The 18,851-nt window shown below is 36.4% G+C and overlaps 1 protein-coding gene across 1 annotated transcript in view; it reads right to left on the reverse strand.

The window, feature by feature from the left end:
• Nucleotides 1–1,324: 1,324 nt before the first annotated feature.
• LOC123563484 (uncharacterized) overlaps nt 1,325–18,851 on the reverse strand; it is a 34,765-nt gene continuing 17,238 nt past the window's right edge. Inside the window, exons 9-10 of the mRNA XM_053532213.1 lie at nt 10,981–18,004; nt 1,325–10,705 (exon numbers count right to left, since the gene is read on the reverse strand). Coding sequence (XP_053388188.1) covers nt 17,483–18,004 — 522 coding nt within the window. The 3' untranslated portion in view covers nt 1,325–10,705; nt 10,981–17,482. The remainder of the gene's footprint in view (nt 10,706–10,980; nt 18,005–18,851) is intronic.

The raw sequence follows: 18,851 nt of genomic DNA on the forward strand, positions 1-18,851 counted from the left end.
AGTAATAGCTGTATGTATTTGCACGCAAAACTTTAACCAGAATTTTCTAAGTCAAAAAGGGGGCATAATTTGGCCAAAATAAAGGTCAGAGTTATGGGACTTGGTGCTATCAACTAGTTTTATAACCCCGAAGACACATGTGAAGTTTCAATTCAATATCTGCATTAGATTTGGAGATAGTAACTTGCATGTAAAACTTTAACCAGAATTTTCTAAGTCCAAAAGGGGGCATAATTTGGCCAAAATACATGTCAGAGTTATGGGACTTGACCCAGTGAGGTAGGTAATTGATCTAGAAAAAGAAAAAATAAGTTTTAAATCTATATGCCTTTTAGTAATAGCTGTATGTACTTGCACGCAAAACTTTAACCAGAATTTTCTAAGTCCAAAAGGGGGCATAATTTGGCCAAAATGAAGGTCAGAGTTATGGGACTTGGTGCTATCAACTAGTTTTATAACCCCGAAGACACATGTGAAGTTTCAATTCAATATCTGCATTAGTTTTGGAGATAGTAACTTGCATGTAAAACTTTAACCAGAATTTTCTAAGTCCAAAAGGGGGCATAATTTGCTCAAAATACATGTTAGAGTTATGGAACTTGACCCAGTGAGGTTGGTAATTGACCTAGAAAAAGAATAAATAAGTTTCAAAGCTATATGCCTTTAAATGATAGCTGTATGTACTTGCATGCAAAAACTTAACCAAGGTGTGACGCCGACGCCGACGCCGACGCCGACGCCGACGCCAGGGTGAGTAGAATAGCTAGACTATTCTTCGAATAGTCCAGCTAAAAATGACTGACAAAGAAAACTAGATGCCCATGGGCAACATGTCGAGCCGCCCTTTGACCCCTAACTGTGACCTTGGCCTTTAAGAAAGGAACCTAGGGTTTGCACATAACACTCTGTGTCATTGAGTTAAATATGCATGTCAAAGTTATGGGCCAGACAATATCTGACATGACCTTTGACCTCCAAGACCTTAACCTTGGAAATAGGAATCTGGAGTTTGTGCATGACACTCCGTCTCACTGAGGTTAACATTCATGCCAAATATAAACAAGATTGCTCCATGCATGTCAATGTTATGGTCTGGACAAACAAATCCGGATGCACGCATCCATGCACAGACACATGCACATACATCGAACCGCCATTGTGACAACTATGTCTAGCTCACCGTCAGCCGGGCTCAACAGAAATGAAGTTGTTTCCATACTCCCTGATTCACTACAGTGATACCCAAACAAGTGTCAGTTGGTAAATTGCTACAATCATGTTATGTCTCTTAGGTTTGGACAAAAGTTAGAAACAAACAAAGAACAGCAATGAGTACTTTTTAATCCATCTGGTTATGCAAAAAAGCATTCTAAATGTAAAGAACTACAAAATAAAGAACATTAATTCAAATATTTTATATACATGTATATATTTGTGTATAGGCTTACAATATGCATAACCTAACACTGTCTATAAATACAAAGAAATAAAAAAAAATAGTGGGCAATAATGTAAAGAGATCACTTCCAGGTTCAAATTAAGGCAGTTTTAGAGAAAGAACTTACTGAACAGGTAACCTCCACCACCTTAAAGTGTCACTTCGTGTATTGGAGGTTTTAATCCTGTATATCTTATTAACAATCAAGACAGCAGTCTTTAAAAGCCATTTGGCAGCCATAAAATGTCCTTCCATACTTGGAATCAGAGTCGTTATATTTTCTGATCCTTTGACATCATACAGTGCTTTCAGTCTATCTATTTGTAAAATAGAGTTCCATTCCACTCAAGCTTGCGCTAAGGGTTACAAGGTGTTGTTACCTCTCATGAACACACTCAATCAGACCAACTCTACTATTATTTTGGTTTATTGTATTTCATGCTTTCAACAGATCTTATTATAGATTTTACTTAATCATTGTCTTGTAAAAAGCAACAATACATATTGTTGACAACTTTTTTGTAGGATTTACAAGTATGTATTTTGCTAAAAAAATATCTAAGCCAGACAAATAGAAACCGAAGTCTGAACAGATCATTATTCATACCATCCACATATAATGAGGGATTTTTAAACAAGAGGGTCATGATGACCCTGGATCGCTCACCTGAGTAATATGAGCTACATGTTTCAAATGTCAAACTGATGATAAAATATTAGGAAAGTCAGTAGGTCATATTCATGGTCAATGAAATTCAGTTTTACGATTTGTGTGCAAAACTGTGTATGTCATCAAAATTTCAAGGCTGTATCTTAAACAAGAAGACAATGATGGTCCTGAATCGCTCACCTATCCCCACATGACCCAGTGTTGAACTGAGTATGACGTTGTTATTTCTATTATTTGACACAGTGACCTAGTTTTTGAGCACATGTGACCTAGATATCATCAAGATAAAAAATTCTGTCCAATTTTCATGAAGATCCATTGAAAAATATGACCTCTAGAGAGGTCACAAGGTTTTTCTATTATTTGACCTAATGACCTAGTTTTTGAAGGCACGTGACCCACTTTTGAACATGATCTAGATATCATCAAGGTGAACATTCTCACCAATTTTCATGAAGATCTCATGAAAAATATGGCCTCTAGAGAGGTCACAAGGTTTTTCTATTTTTCGACCTACTGACCTAGTTTTTGACCGCACATGACCCAGTTACGAACCTGACCTAGATATCATCAAGCTGAACATTCTCACCAATTTTCATGAAGATCCATTGAGAAATATGGCCTCTAAGAGACGTCACAAGGTTTTTCTATTTTTAGACCTACTGACCTAGTTTTTGACCGCACATGACCCAGTTTCGAACTTGACCTAGATATCATCAATATGAACATTCTGACCAATTTCCATGAAGATCTCTTGAAAAATATGGCCTCTAGAGAGGTCACAAGGTTTTTCTATTTTTAGATCTACTGACCTAGTTATTGACCACACGTGACATAGTTTCGAACTTGACCTAGATATCATCAAGTTGAACATTATGACTAATTTTCATAAAGATCCCATGAAAAATATGGCCTCTGGAGAGGTCACAAAGTTTTTCTATTTTCAGACCTACTGACCTAGTATTTGACCGTACGTGACCCAGTTTCAAACTTGACCTAGATATCATCAAGGTGAACATTCTGACCAAATTTCATGAAGATCCATTGAGAAATATGGCCTCTAGAGAGGTCACAAGGTTTTTCTATTTTTAGACCTACTGACCAAGTTTTTGACCGTACATGATCCAGTTTCGAACTTGACCTAGATATCATCAAGATGAACATTCTGACCAACTTTCATAAAGATCCCATGAAAAATGTGACCTCTAGATTGGTCACAAGCAAAAGTTTACGCACGCACGCACGCACGGACGGACGACGGACGCCACGCGATCACAAAAGCTCACCTTGTCACTTTGTGACAGGTGAGCTAAAAACATGAAAGTAGGTCAGTAGGTCAAGGTTACAGTCAAGTGACTTCATATTACTTGGGGTCATCAGGTAATTATAATTAAACAGTCTTGGAAATAGGATCAGATGATTTTTTAAGTATTTTTCCTATATAACTCACATAATAACTAAGTGACCCCAGGGCATGGCCTCTTTTAACCCCAGGGGCATAATTTGAACAATTCTTGTAGAGGACTACTAGACAATGCACCATACCAAATATCAAAAGACTAGGTCGTACGGTTTCAGACAAGAAGATTTTTAAAGCTTTTTCCTATATAAGTCTATATTAAACTTGGGACCCCCAGGGCAGGGCCTCTTTTCACCCAAGGGGTACAATTTGAACAATTTTAGTTGAGGACCATAAGACAATGCTACAAACCAAATATCAAAGGTCTTAAGTGTTGTGGTTTCAGACAAGAAAATTTTTAAACTTTTTTCCTATATAAGTCTATGTATAACCTGGGATCCCCGGGGCGGGGCCACATTTGACCCTAGTGGGATAATTTGAACAATCTTGGTAGAGGACCACTAGATGATGCCACATACCAAATATCAAAGCCCTAGGCCATGTGGTTTTGTACAAGAAGATTTTCAAAGTTTTCCCTATATAAGTCTATATAAACCATGTGACCCCCGGGGCGGGACCATATTTGACCCTAGGGGGATAATTTGAATAATAGAGGACCACTAGATGATGTCACACACCAGATATCAAAGCCCTAGGCCCTGTGGTTTTGGACAAGAAGATTTATAAAGTTTTTCCTTTCGGTTGCCATGGCAACCAGAGTTCTGCATGGAATTCAATTCTTTGGATAATTTTGAAAGGGGGCCACCCAAGGATCATTCCTGTGAAGTTTGGTGTAGTTCTGCCCAGTGGTTTTCAAGAAGAGATTTTTTTTAGAAATTCGTGATGGACAACGCACGACGGACAACGCACTACGCACGACGGACAAAAAGCTGTCACAATTGCTCACCTTGTCACTTCATGACAGGTGAGCTAAAAGGCAATATTTTCTACATAAAATTCTGTGAAATAAGTATATTTCTTGCTAAGCAAATACTAAATACAGCACCCTTAATGTAATGAAAGGAATAAACAAAAATACTGGCTGATGCACTGGACAAAAAACTTTACGTCAAAAACTCTTGAAGGGGAAAAATAGAAGATATCTTGTACTTATGCCTTTCATATTTTGAGAATTTTAAAAAAAATTCAGTTTGCTACTCTGTATAACACACTAACCCATGTGGTGGTCCAAAATTTGACCACTTAGACCTAGCTGAAACAACCTTAGAAGATCAATAGCAGACTCTACATGAAACAAGAGGGCCATAATGGTCCTATATCGCTCACCTGTTATCATTGCACTTCAGGACAGGAAGGTCAAAAAATCACAATCAAGATCAATCAAAAGAATTATGAGTAAATATAGTTGAAATTTTCTTAAAGGTACAGATTTGTCAAAATACACCTAAAAATTGGCGGTACCATCCATGTTGTACCACAGAAAAGTGGTCTTGGCTTTTCCCTACGGCCAATAATAAAGAAGTTACTAAATAAGCTATTTATAGTAACATAAAATAAAGTACCCCTGGGGCTGGGTCAATTTGACAGTGGGGGGGTCAAGATTTGAAATTTTTTTGTAGAGGTCCACTAGGCAATGCTACATGTCAAATATCTAAGCTCTTCGGGTTTATTTTTAGATAATTTTGAAGATTTTTCTATGTACAATCAAGTAACCCCATGGGGCGAGGTCAATTAGATCCCGGGGGTCATGATTTGAACAAATTTTGTAGAAGTCTACTAGGCAATGCTACATGTCAAATATCTAAGACCTAGGCCTTCTGGTTTATTTTTAAGAAAAATTGTTAAGATTTTCCTATGTAAAATCAAGTGACCCCTGGGGCGGGGTCAATTTTAACCCCGGGGGACATGATTTGAAAATTTTTTGTAGAGGTCCACTAGGCAATGCTACAAGTGAAATATCTAAACTCTAGGCCTTCTGGTTTATTTTTAGAAATTTTTTGAAGATTTTCATTTGTAAAATTAAGTGACCCCTGGGGAGGGGTCAATTTTGACCCCGGGGGTTATGATTTTAACAAATTTTGTAGAGGTCTACTAGGCAATGCTACATGTGAAATATCTAAGCACTAGGCCCTCTGGTTTATTTTTAGAAAATTTTTGAAAATTTTCCTATGTAAAATCAAGTGACCCCTGGGGTGGGGTCAATTTTGACCCCGGGGTCATGATTTGAACAACTTTAGTAGAGGTCCACTAGGCAATGCTACATGTCAAATATCTAAGCTCTAGGGCTTCTGGTTTTTGAGAAGAAGATTTTTGAAGATTTTCCTATGTAAAATCAAGTGACCCCGGGGGGTCATGATTTGAACAAATTTTGTAGAGGTCCACTAGGCAATGCTACATATGACATATCTAAGCTGTAGGCCTTCTGGTTTATTTTTAGAAAATTTTTGAAGATTTTCATTTGTAAAATGAAGTGACCCCTGGGGAGGAGTCAATTTTGACCCCGGGGGTCATGATTTGAACAAATGTTGTAGAGGTCTACTAGGCAATGCTACATGTGAAATATCTAAGCACTAGGCCCTCTGGTTTATTTTTAGAAAAAATTTGAAAATTTTCCTATGTAAAATCAAGTGACCCCTGGGGCGGGGTCAATTTTGACCCCGGGGTCATGATTTGAATAACTTTAGTAGAGGTCCACTGGGCAATGCTACATGTCAAATATCTAAGCTCTAGGGCTTCTGGTTTTTGAGAAGAAGATTTTTGAAGATTTTCCTATGTAAAATCAAGTGACCCCTGGGGCAGGGTCATTTTGACCCTGGGGGTCATGATTTGAACAAATTTTGTAGAGGTCCACTAGGCAATGCTACATGTGACATATCTAAGCTCTAGGCCTTCTGGTTTATTTTTAGAAAATTTTTGAAGATTTTCCTATGTAAAATTAAGTGACCTCTGGGGAGGGGTCAATTTTGACCCCGGGGGTCATGATTTGAACAAATGTTGTAGAGGTCTACTAGGCAATGTTACATGTGAAATATCTAAGCACTAGGCCCTCTGGTTTATTTTTAGAAAAATTTTGAAAATTTTCCTATGTAAAATCAAGTGACTCCTGGGGCGGGGTAAATTTTGATCCCGGGGTCATGATTTGAACAACTTTAGTAGAGGTCCACTAGACAATGCTACAGGTCAAATATCTAAGCTATAGGACTTCTGGTTTTTGAGAAGAAGATTTTTTAAGATTTTCCTATGTAAAATCAAGTGATCCCTGGGTCGGGGTCAATTTTGACCCCGGGGGTCATGATTTGTAGAGGTCCACTAGGCAATGTTACATGTGACATATCTATGCTCTAGGCCTTCTGGTTTATTTTTAGAAAATCTTTGAAGATTTTCCTATGTAAAATCAAGTGACCCCTGGGACGGGGTCAAAAATTGACCCCGGGTCATAATTTGAACAAACTTGGTAGAGGTCCACTAGGCAATGCTTCAAACCAAATATCTAAGCTCTAGTGCTTCTGGTTTTTGAGAAGAAGATTTTTTAAGATTTTCCTATGTAAAATCAAATGACCCCTGGGGCGGGGTCAATTTTGACCCCGGGGTCATGATTTGAACAAAATTGGTAGAGGTCCACTAGGCAATGCTTCACACCAAATATCTAAGCTCTAGGCTTCTGGTTTTTGAGGAGAAGATTTTTAAAGTTTTTCCTTTCGGTTGCCATGGCAACCAGAGTTCTGCATGGAATTCAATTCTTAGAAAAATTTTGAAAGGGGGCCACCCAAGGATCATTCCTGTGAAGTTTGGTGAAATTCTGCCCAATGGTTTTCAAGAAGATCTTTTTACAAATTGTTGACGCACAATGGACGACGCACGATGGACATCAAGCGGTCACAATAGCTCACCTTGTCACTTCGTGACAGGTGAGCTAAAAAACCCACATAATTATAACATCTATAAGAATTTTAAAAAAATCCTGACAAAGACAAGTGAGAAGTAGTTATATGTCATGGATGCACTGTCTCATATAAATAAAACATTGCTGTGGCCAGATCATATAACAGAAAAAGTCATGAAAAAGATCCTTGAAAGGCACAAATCATGCAATTATTTTTAAAACTGAGTACGCCTTCCTGTTTAGTAAATGCAGATGAAACTAAAATCAAAACGTTATAAACAGTCTGTAATCGGTGAAACATGGGGAACAGCCCTTTACTGTGTATTTATTTATTTATTTATTTGGGTTTTACGGCACACCAACACAGTATAGGTTATATGGCGCCAAACAGGACTACAAATTTTGGTTTCACATCTCATTTACATCGAAATAAAAACATGAGGTATGGAATCAAAATTTGCATACCTGCTGGAATCACAGAGTTAAGCAAAACCAAGTGTTAAGACCCTATTAGTCGCCTCTTATGATCATGCAAGGGTAAGGCAGTGGTTCCAATTCTTTTTATACATAGATCGTCCCAGAACCACATGGGGCCTCTACTGTGTAAGTCAGTCACATAGCAGAAAGGTACTGTAAAATTGAAGGAATTTAGCCACACAGTACAGAATTCTAAGCACACTGTAAAAAGGTACTGCAAAATAGAAATTCAGCCATACAGTGTAGAACTCTTAATACACAGTATAACGGTACTGTAAAATTAAAAAGAATTTAGCCATGTAGTATAGAACTCTTTTTTTTAGGGGAGTGGGGGGGAGTGAGGGAGGGTGTGGAACGTCACATCGACACAATTACAGAACTCAACACGCAGTAAAAAGGTACTTTAAAATAGGAAATTAGCCATACAGTATAGAATTCTATCACACAGTAAAACAGTATTCTAAAATAGAAAGAACTTAGCCATACAGTATAGAACTCTAATCAAAAGTAAAAAGGAACTGTAAAATAGAACAAACTTAGCCATGCAATATAGAACTCAAATAAAACAGTAAAACAGTACTGTAAAATAGGATTCTAGAACTCAAAATTACTGATGAAGGAATTTTGTTATCTTACATATTTTGCTACCTGTTTTGAAAATTTTGATATTGTGTTATACATCTGGAGGTGTGTCCATGCTTCAGTACCAGCTGCCCATCAAATGAGCCAGTTCAATAAAAATACATGGCCACCGCCTGAAAGTGTCTCACCCACTGGAGCTTTGAGTTATGAAATAGGTGCAAAATGAGTTTTAAATCCATCTTCCAAAGTTTCAAAGCTATATCTGTAACAATTTCTTGAAAATTTGTGATTTTTTGTGAATTTTCAAAGGCTGATTTTTTCAAGGTCAATGTCATTAAGGGGCCAGGACTCATCAGGTGTCAAATTAGTTTTTGAACCATCATAGTGTTTCAAAGCAATATATGTAACAGTTTTTGAGATATTGTCATTTTTGTAAATTTTCAAAGGCGACAAAAAAAATCTAAACAAGAGCACCACCTTGCGGGTGCAGACGCTCATCTGATTTTTTTGTCTTTGTATAATAGAAATATTGTCCTACCCATGATTTTCTAAGTCCAAACAGGGGCCATAATTCTTGCAAAAAGCAGGATGGAGTTATGTTTCTTGCTGTGCAGGGTCAGCTTTTGATGGTGAACAAGTGTTGCAAGTTTCAAAGCAATATCTTTGATAGTTTAGGAGAAAAGTTGACCTTAACATAAAACTTAACCAGGCAACGCCAACGCCGACGCCGATCAAGTGATGACAATAACTCATCATTTTTTTCCAAAAAATCAGATGAGCTAAAAATGCTTATTTCTTCAAGGTCAAGGTCACTAGGGGGCCAGGACTCACAATGGGGGTGTAAAATTAGTTTCTAAAACATCCTACAAGGTTTAAAAGAAATACAGTTGTTTAGTTATTCCCAATAGTTAATTACTGCCATCGCCGCCATAATTTGGATTACTTAGTCTCGCTCCCACAAAAAATGGGCGAGACAATAAAAAAGAACTTGGATTAGTTTTTGTTTTATTTATCAAACACAGAAATACCATTAGAAAATAGCAAAGTGTATAGCCAGAACCAAACACATAAATACAAATCAGAGAAAAGGCATCTTTATGTCTACACAGGTAGAAAGTGGTCTCATTTCAAAGCATGATCTATATGCTAGAAGGAAAATGTAAATGTGTTTGGTCCTTGTTACAAAATATAATAACCACTAAATATTTCAGTAACAATCTATCAACATACACCTAAAGACAAAATGCTATCAGGTACAATGCGCATCACCACAGCAAATTATAGCTGTTTTGCATAATTATGATATACTGCCCACAGAAGAACAAAAGTTGCATATGTTCTTTAACAGAATAGATGCTGTGGAAATGTCATTTAGGCAATATCCAGTAATAATTTATACTATTTTGAGTAGATTGTGGAACAAGATGCCTGTTTTTTAATTTTGTTTTTTTTTGCAGTTTCTGTGATATGCAGACTCCATAACCTCTGATTCCCTCCCTAAATTCCAGTTTTAGTTCTGCCTATTATTTTCTAGTTTAGGGTAAGCCTATTATTTTGAACTGGTACAATATGCTGCTTTTCACAGAACTGTACTCTGTCATGGAAGATTCCCTGTACATTGCTATATGAACGCATCTTGAGATGTCTCTAATTGCATTTTCGGTATTCGTAACATGTGCAGATGTTGAGTTCCACTCAACCCAGGTCTAGAGGGTGTGGACAGTAGTATGCATTTCAACATGAACACGTTCAATCAACTAAGTCTTCATCATTTTCATTTTTGTTATGTTTGGTGACCTGTGCAGTTTCCACTTTTTCTATTTTACAACTCGTATCAATCACTGCAAACACCTCATTTCTGACCGTATCCATGGTAACAAGGGAACAAGAGAAGCAAGGGAGCTGCTAGTACCCTTTTTCAATGTTTGGTGGAGCAAACCTACCATATTTTGTGAAAGGGGCTGTGGTAACAAACTTGCTGACTTAAAGTTATTGCAAAGACCTATGTAAAGTGCAGGAGTAAATCATCTGAGAGACCGGACACAATGAACAAAACCTCTAGTCAACATTGCTATATTTAATGCCCCTTTTCATTTCTGATGTTATTTCTTAATGTCAGATCCTGATATACAATTCAAAAAATTTGTGTGAATAAAGATATTCAAAAAGTTCATTCCACAGTTAACAAGTAGCAATTTATATAATATTTATTTAATTTACAACTTCCTAATTCTCCATCAGGCATATGAAGTGCAAGATATCCCAAATGAAGATCAAAGTTGTGTTTAAAAAGAGCTGTCACTAATGGTGACAAATGCCACCGCAGCGCCTTGACCTTTGACCTGGTGACCTTAACCTTTGACCTGGTGACCCAAATGTCAGTAGGGGTGGTGTACTCAATAAGTACTATCAGCATGATTGTGAAGTTTGAAGGTCCTGGGTGCAGTGGTTCGCGAGTAAAGTGCCTTCATGCAAAAAGTTAACGTTCCCTTCATGCAAAAAGTTAACGTTGTGACTAACGGACGGACAGTTGAAAACTAATATGCCTCCCTTCGGGGGCATAAAAAGACAAAAGTAAACAAAAAGATAAATAAACAAAACAACGGAACAACAAACAACAATCGGAATGAAAATAAACTGTGCCAGTAGCTACAACAACATATATATATATATATATATATATAACTTTACTATACCGTAGAAGTGGGCAGATATACGTTTCATCTTTAGATTCAATCCGTAAAGGACCGTAGAAGTGGGCAGATGTACCCGTAAAAGTGGGCAGACTAACGGTACTGGAATTGAAAAGAATCTGCCCAGATTTACGGGCTTGGTGATTTTTATATATATATATATATATATATATATATATATATATATTTCATGTGTAATATATATTAAAATTCAATTGACAAGAACATAAACTAAATATATAAAACATTTATACATTCTGGACTGGCTTACAAAGCTCTGTAATCTCACGATCTACAAAGCAGTATACAGGTATACCTATAAAGTGGAATTATGCGCATTTTTCAAGTAAGAATCCAGCTAAAATAGATGTGTTTGTCAAAAGGGTGGAGAAAATTATAGCTTTTAACCCAGTATACCAAATTCTTCCTGTTACCATTACAAAATAATAACTTTCCAAATATGGCTTTTCTTATTTTGACTTCGGGCAGTCTTTTTAAGATAGGTCAAGCAGCATGCAGGAGTTGCTTCCCTTCAACTTCAGAAATCTGTACCTATAGGTAAGGGAGATCACTGCATAGAAGACTGAAGAAAAGAACTATTATTTTATATGGCCAATTTCTTTATTTCTAAAGCATCAACTTCAAATACTTATGCAACATTATCGTTAATTTAACACATTTAAATGCATAGAAACCGAAAAATGCTTTTATAAAACATTCACCAAAACACACTATGTGCAGTAAGATGCGCATAATGCCACTTTAATATATTCCATAGCTACACAAGGATTTTTACTGACTTTTTATATTTATAATATCTATATTAACACAAAAATAGGTTTGAGTCTATTATAAAGTAACACACTACCTTAACATAATCTCACATTAAAGAAAATTTTGAAACCAAAGTAAAAACATCCTTTCTAATGTCTACATATTTATCACAGTATGATACAATGCCATAACATGGAAACCATGCCTGCCTTTTTCTTCCCTCAAAACAGCAAAGACAGTAACTATAAATGTGGGAAAAGTATATTTCAGAGCAAAGGTTGTAAACTGGATTTATGGCAAAATTTTACAGCATTATGGGTTTCAATTGCCTAGCAAAAAAGCAACTATAGCATGTCCCTCATGCACAATAAATATGTTCAAAAATTTCTTCAATCAAATATATTTTTAACTTAACACAATAACATTATCTTATCAGGTGAAAAAGTTTGTTTTTTTTTTCTTAGGAAAAATATTCATTGAAAAGATTTTTCCCCTATATTTTTGGAATGATTAATTTATATAACAAACAGATTTTGAGCACTTTCAAAACTTTGTAACAGTTCAAACTCGGGGAAATCACCATCCTCTGTAACAAAGTGTCCTTACTATATCGTTATTTTTCTGTTCCTAACCTTTTTCATGTTATCAAGATCCAGTGTTAAATATCATGTGTTTTCTGTTTTCCACCTACTTTTTCTATGTCATATGCCTTCTAATACTGCCAAAATACAGATCAGCTCACGCGGAAAACCCATTCTACTCGATCCTTGGAGGATGGCCAGTTTCCGTCAAGGAATTTCGCTGTCTGACTTCGAGGATTTATTCGAAGTCACTTGAAGGAATTCTCAGAGTAACTCGAGATGAAATCCAATTAGCGGAATACACACCTGTATTGGTTTCTTTTGTTTGCGAGTCACTTGACGGAATTTCTTCGAGTGACTCCGAGTCGAATGAATAATTACCTATACAAATTTAATTGGGTCTTCGAGTAACTTCATTGACAGATTTCAGATTACATGGAGCAAGATAATTATATTTTATGTAGTGATACACGAAAAAAACAAAGTAATTTATGAATAATTATAATAGTATCTTTCTATTTTACATTAAAACAAGGCAGTCTGAAAGACAGCTAAATCCCCCGCCACTGCTATGGATAGTGAAAGGGTAAAACCTTTGATTTCAGCTGTGACCTTGACCTTGAACTGACATGGCTGACTCATGAATTCTGCACAACGTCTTGATGAGGTGATCATTTGACCAAAGTTTCATGAAAATCCTTCAAGGGGTTTAGGAGATACAGAGCTGAAACCTTTGACCTTCAGTTGTGACCTTGACCTTGAGTTGACATGGCTGACTCATGAGTTGTTGATGAGGTGATCATTTGACCCAAGTTTGATGAAAATCCTTCAAGGGGTTAAGGAGATACAGAGTGGACACAAAATGGAAGGCTCAAACCTTCGACCCTTAGTTGTGACCTTGACCTTGAGCTGGCATGGTTGACTCATAATTTCTGCACATCGTTCTGATGAGGTAATCATTTGACCCAAGTTTTATAAAATTCCTTCAAGGGGTTTAGGAGATATAGAGCGGACACGAAATGGAAGGCTCAAACCTTTGACCTTCAGTTGTGACCTTGACCTTGAGCCGACATGGCTGACTCATAAGGTCTGAAAATCCTTCAAGGGATTTAGGAAATATAGAGCGGACACAAAATGGAAGGTTCAAACCTTTGACCCTAAGTTGTGACCTTGACCTTGAGCCGGCATGACTGACTCATGGGTTCTGCACATCGTCTTGATGAGGTGATCATTTGACCAAAGTTTTATACAAGAGCAGCGCCTTGCGGGTGCTGACGCTCATCTGATTTTTTTTTGTGTGATAGAAATATTGTCCTACCCATGATTTTCTAAGTATAAAAAGGGCCATCATTCTTGCAAAAATCAGGATAGAGTTATGTTTCTTGATGTTCAGTGTCCACTTATGATGTTGAAAAACTGTTGCAAGTTTTAAAGCAATAGCTTTGATAGTTTATGAGAAAAGTTGACTTAAACATAATACTCAACCAAGAAAATGATTTTCTAAGTCCAAAAGGGGCAATAATTATTGCAAAAAGCAGGATGGAGTTATGTTGCTTGCTGTACAGGGTCAGCTTATGATGGTCAACAAGTGTTGCAAGTTTCAAAGCAATAGCTTTGATAGTTTAAGAGAAAAAGTTGACCTAAACATAAAACTTAACCAAGAAATCTGATATTTTCTAAGTCCAAAAGGGGCCATAAATCTTGCAAAAAGCAGGATGGAGTTATGTTTCTTGCTGTACAGGGTCAACTTATGATGGTGATCAAGTGTTGCAAGTTTTAAAGCAATAGCTTTGATAGTTTAGGATAAAAGCTGACCTAAACATAAAACTTAACCAAGAAAACTGATTTTCTAAGTCCAAAAGGGGCAATAAATCTTGCAAAAAGCAAGATGGAGTTATGTTTCTTGATATACAGGGTCTGCTTATGATGGTGAACAAGTATTCCAAGTTTCAAAGCAATAGCTTTGATAGTTTAGGAGAAAAGCTGACCTAAACATAAAACTTAACCAAGAGATCTGATATTTTCTAAGTACAAAAGGGGCCATAAATCTTGCAAAAAGCAAGATGGAGTTATGTTTCTTGCTATACAGGGTCAGCTTATGATAGTGAACAAGTATTCCAAGTTTCAAAGCAATAGCTTTGATAGTTTAGGAGAAAAGCTGACCTAAACATAAAACTTAACCAGGCAACGCCAACGCCGACGCCGACAACCGCTCAAGTGATGACAATAACTCATCATTTTTTTTCAAAAAATCAGATGAGCTAAAAATTCCTTCAAGGGGTTTAAGAGATATAGAGCGGACACAAAATGGAAGGCTCAAACCTTTGACCTTGAGTTGTGACCTTGACCTTGAGCCGGCATGGCTGACTCATGGGTTCTGCACATCGTCTTGATATGGTGATCATTTGACCCAAGTTTTATAAAATTCCTTCAAGGGGTTTAGGAGATATAGAGCGGACACAAAATGGCAGGCTCAAACGTTTGACCTCGAGTTGTGACCTTGACCTTGAACCGACAAGGCTGACTCATGGGTTCTGCAGATCGTCTTGATGAGGTGATCATTTGACCCAAGTTTCATGAAAATCCTTCGAGGGGTTTAGGAGATATGGACCGGACACGATTTTGTTACGGACGGAAGGACGGACGGAAGGACGGATGGAAGGACGGACGGACGGAGACCATTCCTATAATCCCTCCGCCACGGCGGGGGATTAATAAACCAGATTTTTCTGTTCACTTATAACATGTTACAACTTTTTGAGTGGACACGGCAGCAATTATTTTCCCTTTTTAGCTAGACTATTCGAAGAATAGGGGAGCTATCCTACTCGCCCCGGCATCGGCGTTAGCGTGGGCACACAAATGTTAAAGTTTGCGTACCACCCCAAATATTTTCAAAGTCCATTGAGATATTGCTTTCATATTTTGCATACTTGTTTACCATCATGACCCCAGTAAAAAGGAGGAGGCAACTCTATCAAGCATTTTGACTGAATTATGGCCCCTTTTCGACTTAGAATGTTAAAGTTTGCGTACCACCCCAAATATTTTCAAAGTCCATGAAGATATTGCTTTCATATTTTGCATACCTGTTAACCATCATGACCCCAGTCTGTAAAAAGGAGGATGCAATTCTATCAAGTATTTTGACTGAATTATGGCCCCTTTTCAACTTAGAATAAATGTTAAAGTTTGCATACCACCCCAAATATTTTCAAAGTCCATTGAGGTATTGCTTTCATATTTTGCATACTTGCTTACCATCATGACCCCAGTCTGTAATAAGGAGGAGGCAACTCTATCAAGCATTTTGACTGAATTATGGCCCCTTTTTGACATAGAATATGCTTATTGTAATGTTAAAGTTTTACTCATCGCTTATATTATACTATCAAGCACTGAGAATAGTCGAGGGCGCTGTCCACTGACAGCTCTTGTTATAATTCCTTCCAAACGAATAAATGAAAGACCATTTTCATAATGAAAATTAATCATTTTCCCTATAATTTTCAATAAAAAGAATGCTATTCTTTAACGGCCATTATCTTAAAGTTTATCTAGTTTTATATTGTTCTTAATTTAGTTCAATTTAATTTGCACTGTCAGAAACTATTTGAATATGATATTTAACAAATCACTATTCTTTAACGCCAGTTATCTGAAAGTTTGTTTAGTTTTATGTAATTCTTAAATTTAGTCCATTTTACATAATTCATTTCTTATTTAAAAAGCATTGTCAGAAAGTATTTCAATATCATACTTAACAATTATATGAATTATGCTTAATTTAGTGCATTTTACATAACTTTATTAAATTTTCTAAATTCAATCACAAAGTCTGAAATTATTTCAATATCAGAATTTAAGGTAGTTCTGCACGTTTGAAAAACCGGAAGTGATGGCGTAACGTCACTTATCCGGAAAACGTAGAATAATGCCTGGATTCGGCGTACGGAAACGAAAATCAATTTATGAATTAAGGGCAACCTGTGAATAAATGTATCAAAATGGCACTGTTACTATCTTTCTAAAGTTAAAATATGATATTAAAACATCTTACACGTTAAATAATTCAAAATAATGTCTTAAAATCAGCTTGAAATAGGCGGTTCTCTTTAATCGTAGTCAAATATCTCAAAAATAAGCACACGGACCTATACATCTTATTTCACCATATTATAGGCCATATGTTTATTTATGACTGTGAGAAGTTTCATTAAAATCTACATTGTAGAAATATTTCTATTCGCGAAAATGTTTTGAAAATTGCGTTTTTCCCATAGACTCGCATTATGAAAACTTGAGTGAGGTCGAAATTTTTCAAATCAGTCTAGCAAAAAATCAAGCACACGACCCTATCTTTTTTATTTGCTGAATTTTCTTAGTATATTCCGAAGTTTTGAAAAATCAGAGTTTAATCAAATTCTACATTGTAGAAAAAATTTAGATCCTAACGTGCAGAACTACCTTAACAAATCACTTTTCTTTAACACGGCGGTCATTTGAAAGTTTATTTCATTTTATATGATAAAAAATTTAATCCATTTTACATAAATATGCTGCTTAATCTAATTCTTGTGGTCAGAAACAGTTTCAATATCAAAATACACAAATTTTATCAAGTAAAAAAAACAAGCTAATTATATAAAAATTCCATCAAGGTAAGGGAATACTGCCTCGGAATTTCGTGAAATCATCTCGCGTCACTCGAAATGACTGATTAGTTGTTTATTACAGACTCAGAGTCGCACGGAGTGGCATTAAAATACTCGAAATCATTAGAGTGTTACCTGTATAATTTCGACTCGGAGTTCTGTCAAGTAATTTCTCGGAGTGACTCGATGAAATTCCGCTAAAGTAATAAAACTATAACAATCAATACTCAGAGTGAGAATAAGGCAGTACTCGGAGGAATTCCTCGCTATGCACGACTTTTCCTTCCAGGAATAACAGAAAGTGGGTTTTCCGTGTGAGCTGATCTGTATGTAACATATTAAAAACCTATCAGCTAAACAAATAAACATTTAGACATTTTGGACCGGGTATGCTGGCTGTACTGGATAACCTTTCTGTGTCGGATATTGTTTCTCTTTCTCATCAAACTCAAAATCTGTAATATACACCGCTCTACCTCGTAGAAAATACAGAACATTGAATAGTTTATCTACTGCCGTCAGCGTGCTAATTTTCTGCTGGAAATACGTAGTATGTCCACGTGCTACAACATCTAGCTGGTACTTAATTAAAGAAATTGCCCATATAATGCTGCCTACGTTTAAAAACACCATACTTAGTATCCAACAGTCATCCCAGAACATGTCCGGTATCATTGTCTTGTACGGTTTCTCCGGGTATTTGGATTTCACATACAGATAAGCTTGGAATACAAACATCGACATAACAAAAGCTGTTTCTATAAGGAACCAGACAAAACGAGCGTGGTTGTTATAGGCGACACATTTTAGTAAGAATAAACAATGGTGGTCCATTCTGTAATAACACAAGTCACACAGCTTACAGTGCTTCGTAACCTTGGATCTCACAATCTGTAAACAGTAACATGCAGGTATACGAATTTGTACAAAGAACGAATTCATCAATTATTTTCTCAAACAACGTTTAACCCTTGTTTAACCCTTAACCTGCTAAATTTCTATAATGAACTTGTCCATCTTTCAATTTGGACAGTACCATTAACTATTAGAAGGGGTGCTTACCAACAATATACTGACTAAATGGAGAACAGTGCAGATCATGATCAGAGTGCATTGATGTGCAGGCTGATCATGATCTACACTGGTCGCAAAAGCAGAATCAATCATGTCCAGTATGATTTGACAATGAAACAGAATTAATCAAGACACAAAATGAAGTTGTCAAATTCCAATCAATTTTTTTTTTGCTGATTCAGTAATTCTAGTAAATAATAAAGCTTATGTTACAGCCTGTGCTAAAATTTATCTATGATGCAAACTACATTAGGAGTGGCAGCCTGAAAAAATGCTGAAGATATAAGTAGTCACTTCTTTTATGGTAAATATTCCCATATACCTTTTCAGTCTCAAGAAACAACTTCAGAGAGATGCAGCTGTCTGGAGACATACCATAATACAATAAGTATTTGATAATCATTCTAGCATGTGAAATACCTTCTACTGTAAATTGGGTTAAATTTGTGAAGGATGTATTTTAGCTAATATTCACAATCTGAGCTACACACAAAGTTTAATAGTCTCATGATAATTTCACAGGACTGGCTCTGGTAGTATATACCAGTACTAGTACTACTTAAAAGCTCTGAACAGTCAGAATGAGTAACCTGTCTACAAAATCACGAAATGAAAAGGAAAACTCAATCTACAGTAACACCACTGAAGAAAATGAATGAATAGT

Source organism: Mercenaria mercenaria, chromosome 2 (assembly GCF_021730395.1).
Source record: "Mercenaria mercenaria strain notata chromosome 2, MADL_Memer_1, whole genome shotgun sequence".
NCBI classification, from domain to species: Eukaryota; Metazoa; Mollusca; class Bivalvia; order Venerida; family Veneridae; genus Mercenaria; species Mercenaria mercenaria.